This window comes from Bombus affinis, chromosome 9, assembly GCF_024516045.1.
Source record: "Bombus affinis isolate iyBomAffi1 chromosome 9, iyBomAffi1.2, whole genome shotgun sequence".
In the NCBI taxonomy this organism is placed as follows: domain Eukaryota; kingdom Metazoa; phylum Arthropoda; class Insecta; order Hymenoptera; family Apidae; genus Bombus; species Bombus affinis.
Genome location: NC_066352.1, coordinates 4056362 through 4071296, shown reverse-complemented (window position 1 = coordinate 4071296; position 14935 = coordinate 4056362). Strand labels below are relative to the sequence as shown.

Sequence of the window (14935 nt, the reverse complement as noted above, 5' to 3'; positions counted from 1 at the left end):
TTTTGATAATTGATGAAACTTTACAATCAATTTGTACAAATTACAAATCGCACGATTATTCTTTATCCGACGCAATATTGTGGAATTGTAAGAGAGAAGTCTAAAAGATGACGACATAAAGAAGCTAGTGAAACTTCAGTCGTCTTCAATGGATCGTTTCAACTACAAAATGTAGCTGTAAATATAGGTGGAAGTGTATTTGCCGAAAGATCGCAAAATGTACGGATCGAATTTCAATGGCCATTGCCAATCAATCTGGTAAACAGCCGATTCTTTCGTTAAGAGGTTGCCGCAGTTGTCCCACGAAAATGTCGTATGGGCACAGAGAGAAGGTTGGCATAAGTCGAAATCCGTTGGCACGAATTCAAACATCACGAGACAATACAGACGTACCAGCATCGTGTGTACACGTCGCGTTCGATTCTTCACAAGCTCCGAACGAACCTAGACTGTCGTCATTGTCCCTGTAATGTTTCCACCCACCAACGTTGTCGATTTCTTGAAACATTTCCCGTCGACCAATATTCTCGCAATAACTGCAACATCGGTTTCTTGGATCGCCGTCTACATTCCGACCTTAATGACCAATTAATCTTTCCTTTCTTGCGTTCCGCATTCGACACTGTACTTATTCTTGTTATAAATAAAAAGGGAAAGAAATTTTCGGTTATAGACGGATTTACGATCGAAAATGTAGAAACTGAGAGGTTCGTTTCGTTCGCATGGCGAGATTAAGGGGCATCTTTTTGCAAAGAGGTGAATTATAGATCAGTTTCTGTTGAAAATAACAAAGCAAAGGAGGAACTGTTTCTTTATCGACGAATTTACAATGGAAATTATGGATAGCGAAGTATAATATAAGAGCCGATTCATTTATACGAGATTAAAGCAGATTTTCTTTTTTCTTAGGGGTGAGATATAGATCGGTTTGTGTTAAAAAAATACAGATGACAAAGGTATTTTATTTCATCGACGAACTTGCTACTGAAACTATGCACCGTTTAGATCGATTTAATTAACAGAGATCTAAATAATAGATTAAATGTTTATATGAAATGGATGTTTTTAAAAACGGTGAAACGTAGATCGTTTTTGGATAATCGATACGTTTCTGGGTAAATGTGGAAAAAGAGACACATTGTGTTTCGAATATCGTATAATCGATACTCGGGGATTGTTTGAGTTTAACATTGTCGAGACACGTGAAAAGGAGACAAAGGCTAGTGGTTCGTAGAACGAGCTACGGTAGATCTGAATAGAAAATAGAGTATTTAAAATAACAGAGTTACAGTCTATTTATGCCATGTGAAACATGTCAAAGTGAAAACAGTCAAGCAATGACACCGTTTACAAAATTCAATCTCTTTTGAATGATTTTCTAACAATTTTTTTCACGATACAATTAAATTCATTGAATCTAATTTCCTCAGAGCTGGGCTAAAGTATTGAAACTTATTTTGTAACGTTCTTTCATCTACCCCGTTACACGAATACCTAGATTTAAGCTGATGACGATTTAGTGATACACGACATAGCATAACACTTCTAGAAGTAGTATTAGCATTTTCTTACTAGCTAGTGCTAATAGTCTCTAGTATCTTCTTTTCATACTATGTTTTTTGATTTCAATAATTGTTTGTTGATCTATAGCGAAGGCTCGAGATGCAATCTATATTTAATTATAATTTATTTCGAAAACAGAAATTATTATAAAATTTAAGCTTCCTATATCCTTGGTCACTTGGAAAACCACTCTTGCAATTCACTCTGATATTTTCATAGCTAGTAAATTTTAATTTAAGAGATATTGAATATAATTCTAAACGATAATACGGTTCTAAGGGAAATTTAACATAAAAAAGTTAGCAGGAATACACAAAAATTCAAGTTTTCTACAAATTAATCAACACATGTCGTACGTTAAAATAAAAAATTAATAATGATTTTTTATAATTTTTTATTATGGTAGGTAATTAATAATGATTTTTTTATAATTATCTACGTCCAACGTATCGAGTATAATCTTCTCGTAACTAGTTAAAGAAGTTTTCATCGCATGATTCTCCCTAATCTACCTAACGAGTAACATCTTCTATTTTTCGGCCGTAGACACGTCCGTGGCGAGAATATTTGGTTGAGGGAGAGCAGAAAGGTAGCGAAGCAATCAAAGACATGATCGATGGCTCATTCGTCTGAATCTTACGGCTGATTGGTCAATTAGACAGGAAACACGTACGAGAAGTAGACTGTTGGCTACGTGTAAGAGTAGGGAAGGCCACAAGGGCGAGGCTTCGGAAAAGGATATTTTAATTATCGTCGCTGGGTTATGCTTCTGCCTTCGGCTTCGAGCCGGTATTATTGATTTTGCTTGTATTAATTGCATCTACGTTCGATCGAACGTGGAATCAACCCTCGGATCTGATTAGGTTCGTGGGTCTGCTTCTTCCTTATCGAACGTCGTTCGTAACCGACGAAATTAAAAGGCACTGATCACCAGGGAATTTGAATTTCAACCTGTTCGTTCTGGCATTCTTTCCGACTCAACCAGAAACGATCGTTAATTCTTTATTCTTCTAAGTAAAATTGTTTCTTGGCTGTATAAAAATGCTTCTTGATATTATTGTTTTGTTTAAAATGATTATTTATTGTTTGTCTTAATTTTTTAGTTTTTAATTTTCGATATAATTCTGTTCCATCGACTTCTACTATTTACCATTTCAAACATCCTAACACTTGTAAAGCAGTGAAAACTTGGAGAGACATGTAGCGTTATTTTCGATTTCTACTTCATCTAAAAGGTATCGGAAAAGTAAATCAAAAGACGATTTACAATATGATAAATTACATTAACATGCAAACGATGTAAAATGAATAACAGCTTTTGAGGATTTCTGTAAAATCTACGCCTTGTATTAGGTTGTAACATGCGAAATGTCCATTTGAAATCTTCGGATAAAATCATCCTACTATTCGCCATCGATCTTCCAAATTTTCTTCCAGCGATACAAACCTGTAAAATAGCAAATGAAATAAAGCTTCGAAGATTTTGCAAAATTCTAAACTATTATATGTACTTACACCGCTAAATACTTTGCAAAAGTAATATTAGGAACGTTATATCGATAAAAAATTCCAGAGACCAGGTATTTGCATCAATAAACAATCTTTAATAAAAAAAAGAAAAAAACAGAAGTAAATTAACTGCAACCAAGACAAATGGACGTTTCACATATATGAATCGTTAATTCGCCAATTAACTCGACAACGAAAGTAGAGGAAATCGATGATTTTGGCGCTAAAATCTCAAAATTTTCAAAAATTGGAGTTAACGAATTTGGCGTGCGAACGGTTCGTATTACAAACCTAATAAAATCTACAGTAGAAAGCAGAGCGTGGATCCAAGCAGTGAAACCAGCCTCTTACCTCTATTTATATCTTAATCTAATGCATCTTTTCTACATTTTCTACATACCAATAAGACCAAACCGAGTAAGAACGCACCACAAGTTGTGCCTCACCCGTAGAGTATGTTTCAGGCAAGGAGCAGGGAATGCCAGCGTTCGCGCGTGGTCCACAGGAAGGTGGTCCGCCGGAAATGAGTGACGAAAGGTTGGCGCATATCCTCTCAGAATCGGGCCACCTACAGATGAGGGGTGAGCACGAGGTGTCGAACGACGCGGACAGCAAAAGTCCGAATAGAATTGGTTGTCCGAGCCCATTTAACAAAGACAGGCTCGACAGTCAAAATAGGAGACTGAAGAAATACGAGAACGATGACATTCCGCAAGAAAAGGTAGTCAGGATTTACCAGGAGGAGCTGGCTAAACTTATGGGAAGAAGGGTGGAGGATCTACGTGGACCCAGAGAGTTCTCTTCCAGGTGAGGCCCGAACAAATGAAAACGTATCGCCATCGCTTGCTGGATTGATTAGAAAATAAAATTAGAGATAGATATAAATATTCGATTTGAAATTTTTATGAACACAATTGAAGAGATCTAAGGAAGGATATTGTTTCGTTTATTGAATATCATAAGAAGAACTTCAATTTGGATATTTGATATAGTTTTAGTTTGTCATATACATTCTAAACATTTTTAATTAGAAATACAATTCCACTATTTATCAACCCTATCTTATCACGAGAAATTCACATTAGATATTCGATGAACATATTATTGAAAAGAAACCCCATTAACAAAATCTATAAACAAAATTAGTCTTCCGGCAAAAAACTAAAAGCTCCATCGAATTAATAATTCTCCGTGAAGATAAATATTCAGTGTGCCAAGAATGTGACTCGTATCGTCAACACCTCGCATCATTACTCAATTCCTCTATTCGCGAATCTGAAAACATAAGTCCAAAGAATCAAAGCAAGAAACATAATCAATTTAGGAATAAATAAAAAGTAAAAGCACACACGTTACGATGTTAAAAGATGTTCGATAGGCATTAGGCCGCTATCCATGCGAACCGGTAGCGCATCCCATAGATCATATGAGTCACGGCGGATCGCGGCCGAGCAACAGAGAACTATGCCGAACGGATGACGTATGCAGCTAAAATTAATATGCTAGCTATATTTGTTTCGTTGCTTAACACGAAAATGTCAGGTGTAAACACGGGCTTTTTTGGTCGAAAGCTCGGATTACAGGGCGCAGCTATTGTCAAGCGAGCCGCCACGATTGATCATTATTGAGGACAGCACGCGACCTCGATTAATTGTAGCGCGATGTTCCCACACTTTTTCAGCGGCACGCAAGGTGGTCTTCAGGGTATAGAGCGGACCCAGGAGGACATCAGATTGGCGCTTGACGCGTACCATCGTGAACTACAGAAGCTGAACGCGACGCCAGGTCAGAATCCTTCGTTGACAGGATTGCCAGGACTACCTGGCCTGCCTGGCCTCTTGGCTCTACAGCAGCAAGCGCTTCAACAACATCATCTCGCTACGAACGGTGGTGGTGTCCAAGATCTGAGCCTCGGTAAAGTCGATCCAAGAAATAAGATGATAAACGGAGTGTCCGAGGAGGAGAAAGAGAAGATAGAGGAAGCGATGAGACACGCAGGAAGTGCTTTTTCGTTGGTCAGGCCAAAACAGGAACCAACCACCGCACCCCAATCGACGCCAGGTGGATCTAGCGCGAGTTCACCGCTTGGCAACTCGATTCTTCCACCAGCAATGACACCTAGCGAGGAATTCTCGGGTGCAGCGGCGGCCAGTCCTCTTCAGAGGATGGCCTCTATCACGAATAGTCTGATCAGTCAACCGTCCACGCCTACCCACCACGCGGCCAACCAGAGGCCACTGAAAGCTGTACTTCCTCCCATTACCCAGCAACAGTTCGACTTGTACAATAACTTGAACACAGAGGACATTGTTAAGAGAGTAAGTTGAATCGTAACATTGTTTAGAAGTAGTTGGAGGTTATCCTCCAAGTATGCCGTTCGAAGGTTACAGATCGGGATTAGAGATAATTCGATTATTCGCTTGCATCGCACGATCGTGTGCATCAGGAAGGAAATATCATCTTTGTTTTATTGTCGTATTTGCTACATTCTTTTGTCGGGTATTCTCTTGTGCCTCGCCAGTGAACTTCTTCACAATCTTAATATTTCGATTAATTTATGATGTTATGTTTCATTTAGTGTGAAAGAAACATTATTTAATCATCAGTAAATTTCGTCATTTCTCTAAGATTTTCACTGATATTTTATCCTGAGTTACTATAAGAGTTACTATAATAGAGTAGAGTTACTATAACTCTATTGTCGCAGTGATCTTGTCACTTCGTTTAACGAAGTATTTTTGGTAGAATTTTGATGCAAGTTTCAAGTAAATCTACTTAAAATTCCAAGTATCCTGATAATAATTCACGTAATCTATGTCTCGAATGGCAATATATATATCACCAGATATAAGAAGCTTTTAAACAAGATATTCCTTCGACTAAGGAAAAATCAAACAGTGTTTGCAAAATAATAATAGACAAAGGTACAGAAAAAGTTCGTTCGTACTTCTCAGATACATCGATGCACAAACACGTAGAGAATCTGTAACAGTAAACGTTCTGTTCTGAACTATTTTAATAGCCTCGTAACGTTCTCTTCTATCTATAGCCATTTTATTAACATCATACATTTCCAGTTTTGTGAAGCATCCTATATAAGAAATATACAAGTTATAAGTCTATAAAATTGTTTAAAGTTCGACTCAGTCTAGTTAGAATCTCTATATCTCTTCTAGCAATTGTTCCTTAGCCTAAAAACGACATTAAATAATAAAATAAAGAATAAAAATTCGTTTTTGCAGGTGAAGGAGCAGTTGTCTCAATATTCGATCTCGCAACGTCTGTTCGGTGAATCCGTGTTGGGCCTGTCGCAGGGTTCCGTGTCAGATTTGCTGGCGCGTCCGAAGCCATGGCACATGCTGACGCAGAAAGGCCGCGAGCCCTTCATCAGGATGAAGATGTTCCTCGAAGACGATAACGCGGTGCACAAACTGGTCGCCAGCCAATACAAGATCGCACCAGAGAAGTTGATGAGGACCGGCGGCTACGGTGGCCTGCCTCGTAAGTTTAACTCAGGTCAATATAGATGTTTTGTTATTTTACTAAAACCAACATAGTTTGGGAGCTCGATACCTCTGTGTGCCGAATGCTGCTGCCTTAAAAAAAAAAAAAAAAAAAAAACGGGAGAAACAAAAAGCAAAAAGGAAAACTAAAATACGAAGAACATGCGTTGAGTGAAATTGAATGAGTGAAAGATATGTTTGCTGATGAAGGAAGCCAATTCTAAGCCTAAAGGAGGGATTTTCTCTAATCCCAGCTTAACGAAGCAACTGACGACTGTCAAAGTGAGCTTTCGGACTATAACTCAAAAGTTTCGTGGGCGACCACCTTTCAGCGTCTCTTTTTCTTCTTTTTGCAGCCTGTGGAACACCAATGAAGCCAATGCCTCCGACGAAACTGGTACAGGAACAGCTACAGAACGCAGCGAAGGCGCAAGCAGCGGCGCAAGCTGCGGCTCAAGCAGCAGCGCAACACCAACAGGAGAATCAAATGCAGCTTGGTCCGCCTCAACAGAGTCCGCAACACCCTCAACACCCACAGCCACCACCGCCAATGATGTTGACACCACCTGGACCTCATCATCCCCATTCTCAGCTCAGCATGCAAGAACTACAGAAAAAGCAACAGCAGCAGCAGCAGCAGCAGATGAACCTTCATTCCCCGCATCACCAAATGACCCCATCACCTCTCCGTGGTCTTCATCCACATATCTCGCCGAGTGTATACGAAATGGCCGCGTTGACGCAAGATCTGGACACGCAGACGATTACGACGAAGATCAAAGAAGCGTTGCTGGCCAATAATATCGGCCAGAAGATCTTCGGCGAGGCTGTGCTCGGACTGTCGCAAGGCTCGGTCAGCGAATTACTCAGCAAACCAAAGCCATGGCATATGCTGAGCATAAAGGGCAGAGAACCTTTCATAAGAATGCAATTGTGGTTATCGGATGCGCACAACGTGGACCGATTACAGGCGCTGAAAAACGAGCGTAGAGAAGCGAACAAAAGAAGACGTAGCAGCGGGCCAGGTCACGATAATAGTTCCGACACGTCGAGTAACGACACGGCCGAGTTCTATCACGCAGCGTCGCCCGGACCTGGACCAGCCTCCGCTAAGAAGCAAAGAGTCCTCTTCTCCGAAGAACAGAAAGAAGCTCTGAGGCTTGCCTTCGCGCTCGATCCATATCCCAACGTGGCCACCATCGAGTTCCTCGCTGGTGAACTAGCGTTATCCTCGCGGACGATAACCAACTGGTTTCACAATCATCGGATGAGACTGAAACAGCAGACGCCACACGGTCAGCCGGAGCCTCAATCGCCAAGAGAGCCTGGCCAGCCATTCGACCCAGTCCAGTTTAGATTGCTGTTAAACCAAAGACTGTTGGAGATCCAAAAAGAGAGACTAGGCTTGGGCAACGTGCCTCTGCCTTACACGCCGTACTTCAACCCTAATCTGGCTGCCTTAGTAGGGAACGCGCTCAAGGAACAGTGTTCCGGTCTGGATCTTTCTATGAACGCTCTGAAGAGGGAGCCAAACCAAGAGTTTGAGGACGAGGATGTGGAAGACGCTATGAGCAATCTCGGTAGCGAGGATTCGGAAGGATCTGCGGGGAGTATAAAGAGAGAACCGGCGGAAACACCTACAGCACCGGCCACTGTCAGATCAAACAGAAGAAAACCTGCAGCGCCGCAGTGGGTGAATCCTGAGTGGCAGGAACCAGCCAGAACAGGGGACGAAGTGATCATCAATGGTGTCTGCGTGATGCAAACGGATGATTACGGCGTTAAGAGAGAAGCCGAAGAAACGATTAGGGTAGAACCGACTCCGGTACAGGACAGATACGAGGAAGACGCGCAAAGTGACGTGTCTTCTGTTTCTGGAAACAACGGTCAAGACCGAGATAGCCCTCTGCCCAGTCCAAAGTCTGGACAGAACAGTCCGGTGACCTCGCCCAGGCCACCCTCGACGCAGCAAACGCAGCAGTCCACCGATGAGAGCCCCAAGGATAGCGTGGTGAAACACGAACCCGAGGAAACGTGGGATTATTAAGGAACTCTTTGTCTCTCTTTTCGTGATATCGTTACTTTCACAGGATCAAAGAGGGAACGCTAAGAGTGAGGACGTTGTCGAAACATGCCAAAACGATGCTGCGAATCGCATACGGTCCCCGTATCCGCGTGGACCGCGGGCCTAGTTAAGTTCTTAGAGAGGAAGAAAGAGCAAAAAAAAACCAGTCATAGGATTCGACCAGGCCTGGTTGGTCGATTCCTGCCTACCACGAGGGCATTATCAATAGGGAGGCAAATACAAAGTAGGATACGTGAAATGGTAAATTAAAAGAAACTAAAACGCAAAAAAAAATAAGAAACAAAAGACGCATCAGTGTATGAGAACTGTCGGTCGAACTTTTTTCGAAGACTAAACAACCAGACAAACGCTGCTTTATCAAAGAAGACGGAGCTCAATCAAAAAACGAAAAAAAAAAAAAAGAAAGAACGGAACTGTTTTTCGTAACACACACGTGGTATCTGTGCGAGACGAGGGGTTAGTGATGGTGTGCACAGTTGCTACGTATTCGGCGAATTCGTAATTGTTAGAAGACTGTGACGCGACTGGATAGCCTGGGGGATAAAGAGTAGCAAAAGGCGTTCGTCGCACATTCGCTCGAAAAAATCCGAGGAAACCCTGGCCGCTTCCGTTTTTTCTTCGGTGGATCTCGAGAGAGTTGGCTTCAGTTAGAAAAAGATAAAGAGATCAAGAACGCAGTGAAAGAGATTGAAATAGAATCGGAGGAAAGTAAAGAAATAAAAGAATACGATCATCGATCGGTAAAACGGAAATGGCCCGGATTCATAGAGTGCAATCTACGAGTAACCAGAGAGTTGTTAGATCAAATTATTATTAATTTTATCTAATTACGCGACGAAGATGAGCGATTAATAATTATTGCATAATTGTGATTCATGTTATATTGTTTATACACTTCTCCTATCCCAATAGTCGTTAAGCTGTTAATGTTATTACACTCTGCTCTCCGACTACGTACCTTTTTTTGTCTGTTCGGTTAGTAGGCGCGTCGTCTTTCGTGAAGAAGGAAAAAGGAAAATAAGGCAACGGTTTAGAAAAGGAAAACGTATCCTCTCGCTCTTTTTCCTGCTTCTTGCTTGTCCGCCAACCTATGGAATAGTAAACGTCAATCCCTTAAGTAGAACTGGTTAGTATTTGTTATATCTATCTTTTTTCGTATTTTATTTGTTTTTCTTTTTATGATGATTCAGCGCGCGTGGTTTTCGTTTGCTGTTCTCGTATGGATAAGCAGAAAAAAGCAGGATCAAGCAAAAAAAGAAAAATCTGTCCACTTACGAATATATAGTTCTTTATGTTCTTTTTCTTTCTATCTCCGCCTAGAGAATTTGTGAAAAGAGGGAGAGTAAGAAAGATGGTTATACAAAGCGATCGGTGATCGAGGTTATCAGTTACTACCAATTATTAATGTATTATTAGGCTTACGTTATCACTGCTATTTTATTATTATTGAATAATATTATTATTACAATGATTATTATTAATATTATTATTGATTATATTGTATTATTTTATTACCATTCGAATTCTTATCGCGATAACGACACGGCTTCTAAAGCCAATGTGATAGAGCTTATATGCGATGATAAAAGTAAATTGATGAGAAATTAACAAATGAGAGAAAGGGATTGAGAGACTGGGAGAGAGAGAGAGAGAAATTAGAGCGATGTGCCGGGAGGTCGGAGGCCTTCTTTTGTGCGATGAAGATGCGCCGGCATCTTTAAACCGGACGTTATAAAGCGGTGGCACCGTAAAGCTCGCATCCACATGTAAATAGCTGTACAAAAAAGAAGAAAAAAAAAACGACGAAAGAAAGAGAAGAGAAGAAGAAGAGACTCGGAACATGTGAAACATTACACGTACATGATCTTGTATATTATACTTAATTACCACACTTAACTCTCTAATAGCGGTATATTCACAAACACAGAGCTAAGGGCGCGAATAGTGAACGCTTAACGCCCCGTTTCCAATTAAACGATCGAACGATAGGTATAAAATCGGTCGTCGTTGAACAACAAATTTTAGGGGAAGTCCCTTTTTAAAAGGGACGAACGTATATAATATACGTATATATATATATATATATTTGTGTGTATATTATATATGTGTATATTATATATGTACACACATGCACACACACAGATATGTGGAAACGCGGCGTTAAGGTTGTTACATGCAACGCGACAGGTGAACATAATTACGAAAATTACCGTACACTATCGATGCCTGAGAAGGGAGAGGAAGTGAGGGTGAATGCGTGTGCTTGTATGTGAGAGAAAGGGGCAAAAATTATCCTCGATATTACGAATCAAACTTGTATTTACCAGATTAAATTTTAATCTTCGATTAAATTCTAGTCCGCAATTTAAACGAACGATGGCTAAAGAGAGTAAGAAAGATAGCAGAGTGAAAGAGTGGGAAGGGAAAAAGGGATCGAATGGATGAACGAATGGAAGGAAGGGAGCGAATGAGTGAAGAGAAAAAAAGACGATGTGCGATCGAGACAGCAAACCAGTGAGAAAAACACTTAAACAAAAAAGGGCATTGCTAATTGAGAGACCAGTGATCCGACATTCTTTCTTTTCGATTTACATTTTTTCGTGAAATCTATAACCATCGGGGGAATAGTGTGAAACTGTATACAAACGCTATTATCATCTTTAAACGCTAATTATCGCTAGTGTCACCCTCATTATTCTTCACGTTATTATTATTAATATTATTATTTTACCATTATTATTATTATTATTATTTTAATTCTTATTATTTTTATTACTATTACTACCGCTATTATTATTACAATTACTATCATTACGATTATTATCATTACTGCTATCGCTATTATTATTACCTTTTATCATGATTATTATGTCATCGTTGTTCGTAACTTAATGACATCGACCAGTCGCATGGGGCTGTCCGACGATCATCATCAATGGCATCCAAATATAACAGACAATGATAACATGATAATATCAAATCAATAAACTATATATATATATATATATATAAAGAGCGTGTAACGAAGGGAAACGTAAAGGGAAACGCGTATAAAATAGCCGTGAAAAATCGATTCAGCCCGATGAGACAGTCCGATCGATCGTCAATCTCGTTAGGTTACGACGTCGAAATTGCCGCGAAAAAATGCCGATCGTCGCCAATCGTGACGCGCAGCTGATCAAACAAAACGTGTAACCGGATCTTCCGGCGACGATCAGCTCCATGGTACACTCGCCCTTGTTTTCTTACCCTCAAAAAGACCTACACCACCCACACCCCCACCTTTCTCTTTTCACGGTTTATTTTTTCTCTTTTCTCTTGTTTATTCGAACGAGACGCGAGGCATATAGGTTCTTCTGTAGATACCGAATAGACTCTAGATAGCAGATAGCTTTAATTATTTAAGCGGTAAACGGTAACTTTCTTAGACGAAGCAAAAATCATCCGCGATCTTCGGCTAAGGAATTTGTAATATAGGGTTGAACGCGGAGGTTCGCGCGGACAAAACCGAGCGGGGGGGTCGCATAAAGGACCACCGAAAGGAGGGAAAATCATATCGTAAACCTAATAATGAATATTTTACAGAAGCGGCGGCGAAATATAGGAGGGAACGAAAGAAAAAAAGAAAACGTGAATAATAAGAGAGATAAAAAAAAAAAGAATAAAAATCGTAAGGATAAACTCTGTAGATAGACACGTTCGGAAACATTAAAGAGATACAAAGGAAACAAAAGTGAAATAAGGAAACACGGAGAAATAATAGAACGGTTATCGAGGCTCTTGTACAACGCGCGCGTGTTTTGCGCGCCACGCGTGAAATGATCAAAAAACGAGTAACAAATTTTCGGGGATAGAAAACAAAATGAAAAAAAAAGAAAAGGTAAAATAGCGACGAGAGGAGCGAGATATTACATGCCGAGAAAGGACATTGTCATTTCAGTAGTGAAAATAATTGTATTTAAAAAAAAAAAAAAAACACACACGAGACGAAACGAAAGAAGGTTTACCTAACGTAATAGTTTATTGATTTGTATTTCATTTCAAATTGTATTATAGCTTAAAGATTATCCTGTACATTGCATACACATACACACACATACACACTCACACACGAGCACTATTGTTTTAAATTGTACGTTTATGATTATTATACGAAGATAAAAAAGAAAAATAAATAAGGTATACAAAGTATTGAAGACACGTGGGAAATTTTATTCTGAATCTCTCGGTCTACGAGAATCTCTTCGATGATTCCTTTACGGCAGATTTGTAGAATTCGCATCTTCAGAGGCATCGAGCGTATATTTATGTAAAAATCTTCTTTTATATCGTAACAGAATGATTTCAGGCTTTGTAATATATGTTAAACCATCGAAACTATTCGAATTGTTTAAATAGAAAGTAATTAATGTTATAGTAATTTTACGGATTATATGTTTTGTTTCTCGAATGTAGATAGAAATTTTCTAATAAATTATTAGTAAATGAAAACGATGGAATATTTAGAGAAATACACAGAACACTCGATGTCTCGAACGCTACGACTTACTGGTGTACAGATTAATCAATTCCTGTTTGGTAGGGAAACTTGATAAACAGTCTACATCGATCTAAATCCCGCGATAGCGTTAGACACGCAATAATACGATTTAAACACAATACGAATGGAAAATTCTCTTTATTGTATATACGTACATGATTATATTATTCATATCAGTGTCTCCATTCAAGAATTTCTAAATTAAAAGGACTGTATTGCAAATTGTATTGCGCTTATTCTATTGATCCCTCCTTTTAAATTTCATTGTTAATATTTTTAAATATGAAAAATTTGTTACGTTTTTTAAATCTTATTACATATTAAATATTTAAAAATCATTTAACCGATAATATCTATTAAAATATAAGGGAAAATATGTATACTAACAATGGCAACAATACTAGAAACCAGTTTCATTTAGTTAAAAATATTAATAGTGATAATTTAAAAACAGAAAAATTTCAAAAATTCCTTTGTGAATATCGATTTTTCTGTTTCAACATGTGTCAATAAAGAAGGAAATAAATTGTCGATAATATCTTCTGTCGTTAAAATTTACTAAATTACCTACTGTTGATATCCTTCTATTATCCTCTACTGGTAACACAGTTCTCTACTTCTCTAAAAATATATATTCAAAAATTACACATTTTATCATTGTTGTCTATGATAAAAATTAATATGTTTATTACAACATTAAAATACGTCTATTGGCAAATATTCCTATTATTGCTATTATAAGATATAATTCTCATTTTTTATCTTTACTCTTTTTAATCTTTCACAAATCATCACAAAAACTGATGAAAATACTTACTGTGTTTCTTAATACAATCCCAGATCATGTTAAATATAGAATGTGGATGAAGTGCGCTATACTAATTTTATTAGCAAAAGCAACTATAAACGAAATTGGAAAACTGACTAGAAAGAAATTTTTTTTAAAGTAATAAAAACTAATAAGGATTAATAAAAACTAATTCGAAATCTAACACAAATAATGACTCGAAATCGATTTCCAAACATTATCTACAATCCTTTCAGCCGAGATATTTTTAAATTTCATCTAGCCATAATTTTTATATTCCATGTATCGTCAATCAGATAGGTAAGTTTTCAACGTATGTCACATTATATAGTGTAGTAAATAGTACTATTATTCAATAGTAATCTTCTTTTGGCACTTTTATTACATAGTAATCACCAGTAATAAATTCATTTCTCAGAAAATGTTTAGAAATTTTTTAAACAATTTTAGAAAATCATTACCGATACATACTTCAGATTACAAGAGGATAAAGAGTACAACCTTCATGTACTTTTTACATGTTCCACTTAAATTATAAACTTTTTTTCTTTATAATTACTAATTGCAGGAAATAGCTTTGTATGGTTTAATGTATTAAAAATAAAAGATTCTCAAAGAAAAAGAAACAATATAAAGGAATACAAAATAATTTTAGTATGTAACTTGTAAAAAGAGCACTATATAATAAGATCGCCAATTTTAACTGAACCTTTCTTTCTATAAATTTAAGCTAAGGACACAGTTAAAATAAATTCAATTCTAAAAGCAATTAGCAAATTAAAATGAACATTTTTTTATATTCCTACCTCTTCGACTAATAGGTCTCTGCTAATTATTTAACTACGTTTCTTAAAATTAGAAGAAAAATTGCACTAATATGTATCAATGAAATTAAAACTTATAAAAACATAAAAACTAAAAATATG

The 14935-nt window shown here is 37.9% G+C and overlaps 1 protein-coding gene across 6 annotated transcripts in view; it reads left to right on the top strand.

The window, feature by feature from the left end:
• The window catches only part of LOC126920433 (homeobox protein cut), a 168468-nt gene extending 155045 nt beyond the window's left edge, over nucleotides 1-13423 (top strand). For 3 of the 6 annotated variants that reach the window (XM_050730786.1, XM_050730781.1, XM_050730780.1), the window contains 4 exons: nucleotides 3525-3879; nucleotides 4730-5390; nucleotides 6315-6588; nucleotides 6932-13423. In XM_050730786.1, coding sequence (XP_050586743.1) covers nucleotides 3525-3879; nucleotides 4730-5390; nucleotides 6315-6588; nucleotides 6932-8622 — 2981 coding nt within the window. In that variant the 3' untranslated portion in view covers nucleotides 8623-13423. The remainder of the gene's footprint in view (nucleotides 1-3524; nucleotides 3880-4729; nucleotides 5391-6314; nucleotides 6589-6931) is intronic. The other 3 variants (XM_050730784.1, XM_050730783.1, XM_050730785.1) reach the window with 3 other exon arrangements.
• The last annotated feature ends 1512 nt before the right edge of the window (nucleotides 13424-14935 follow it).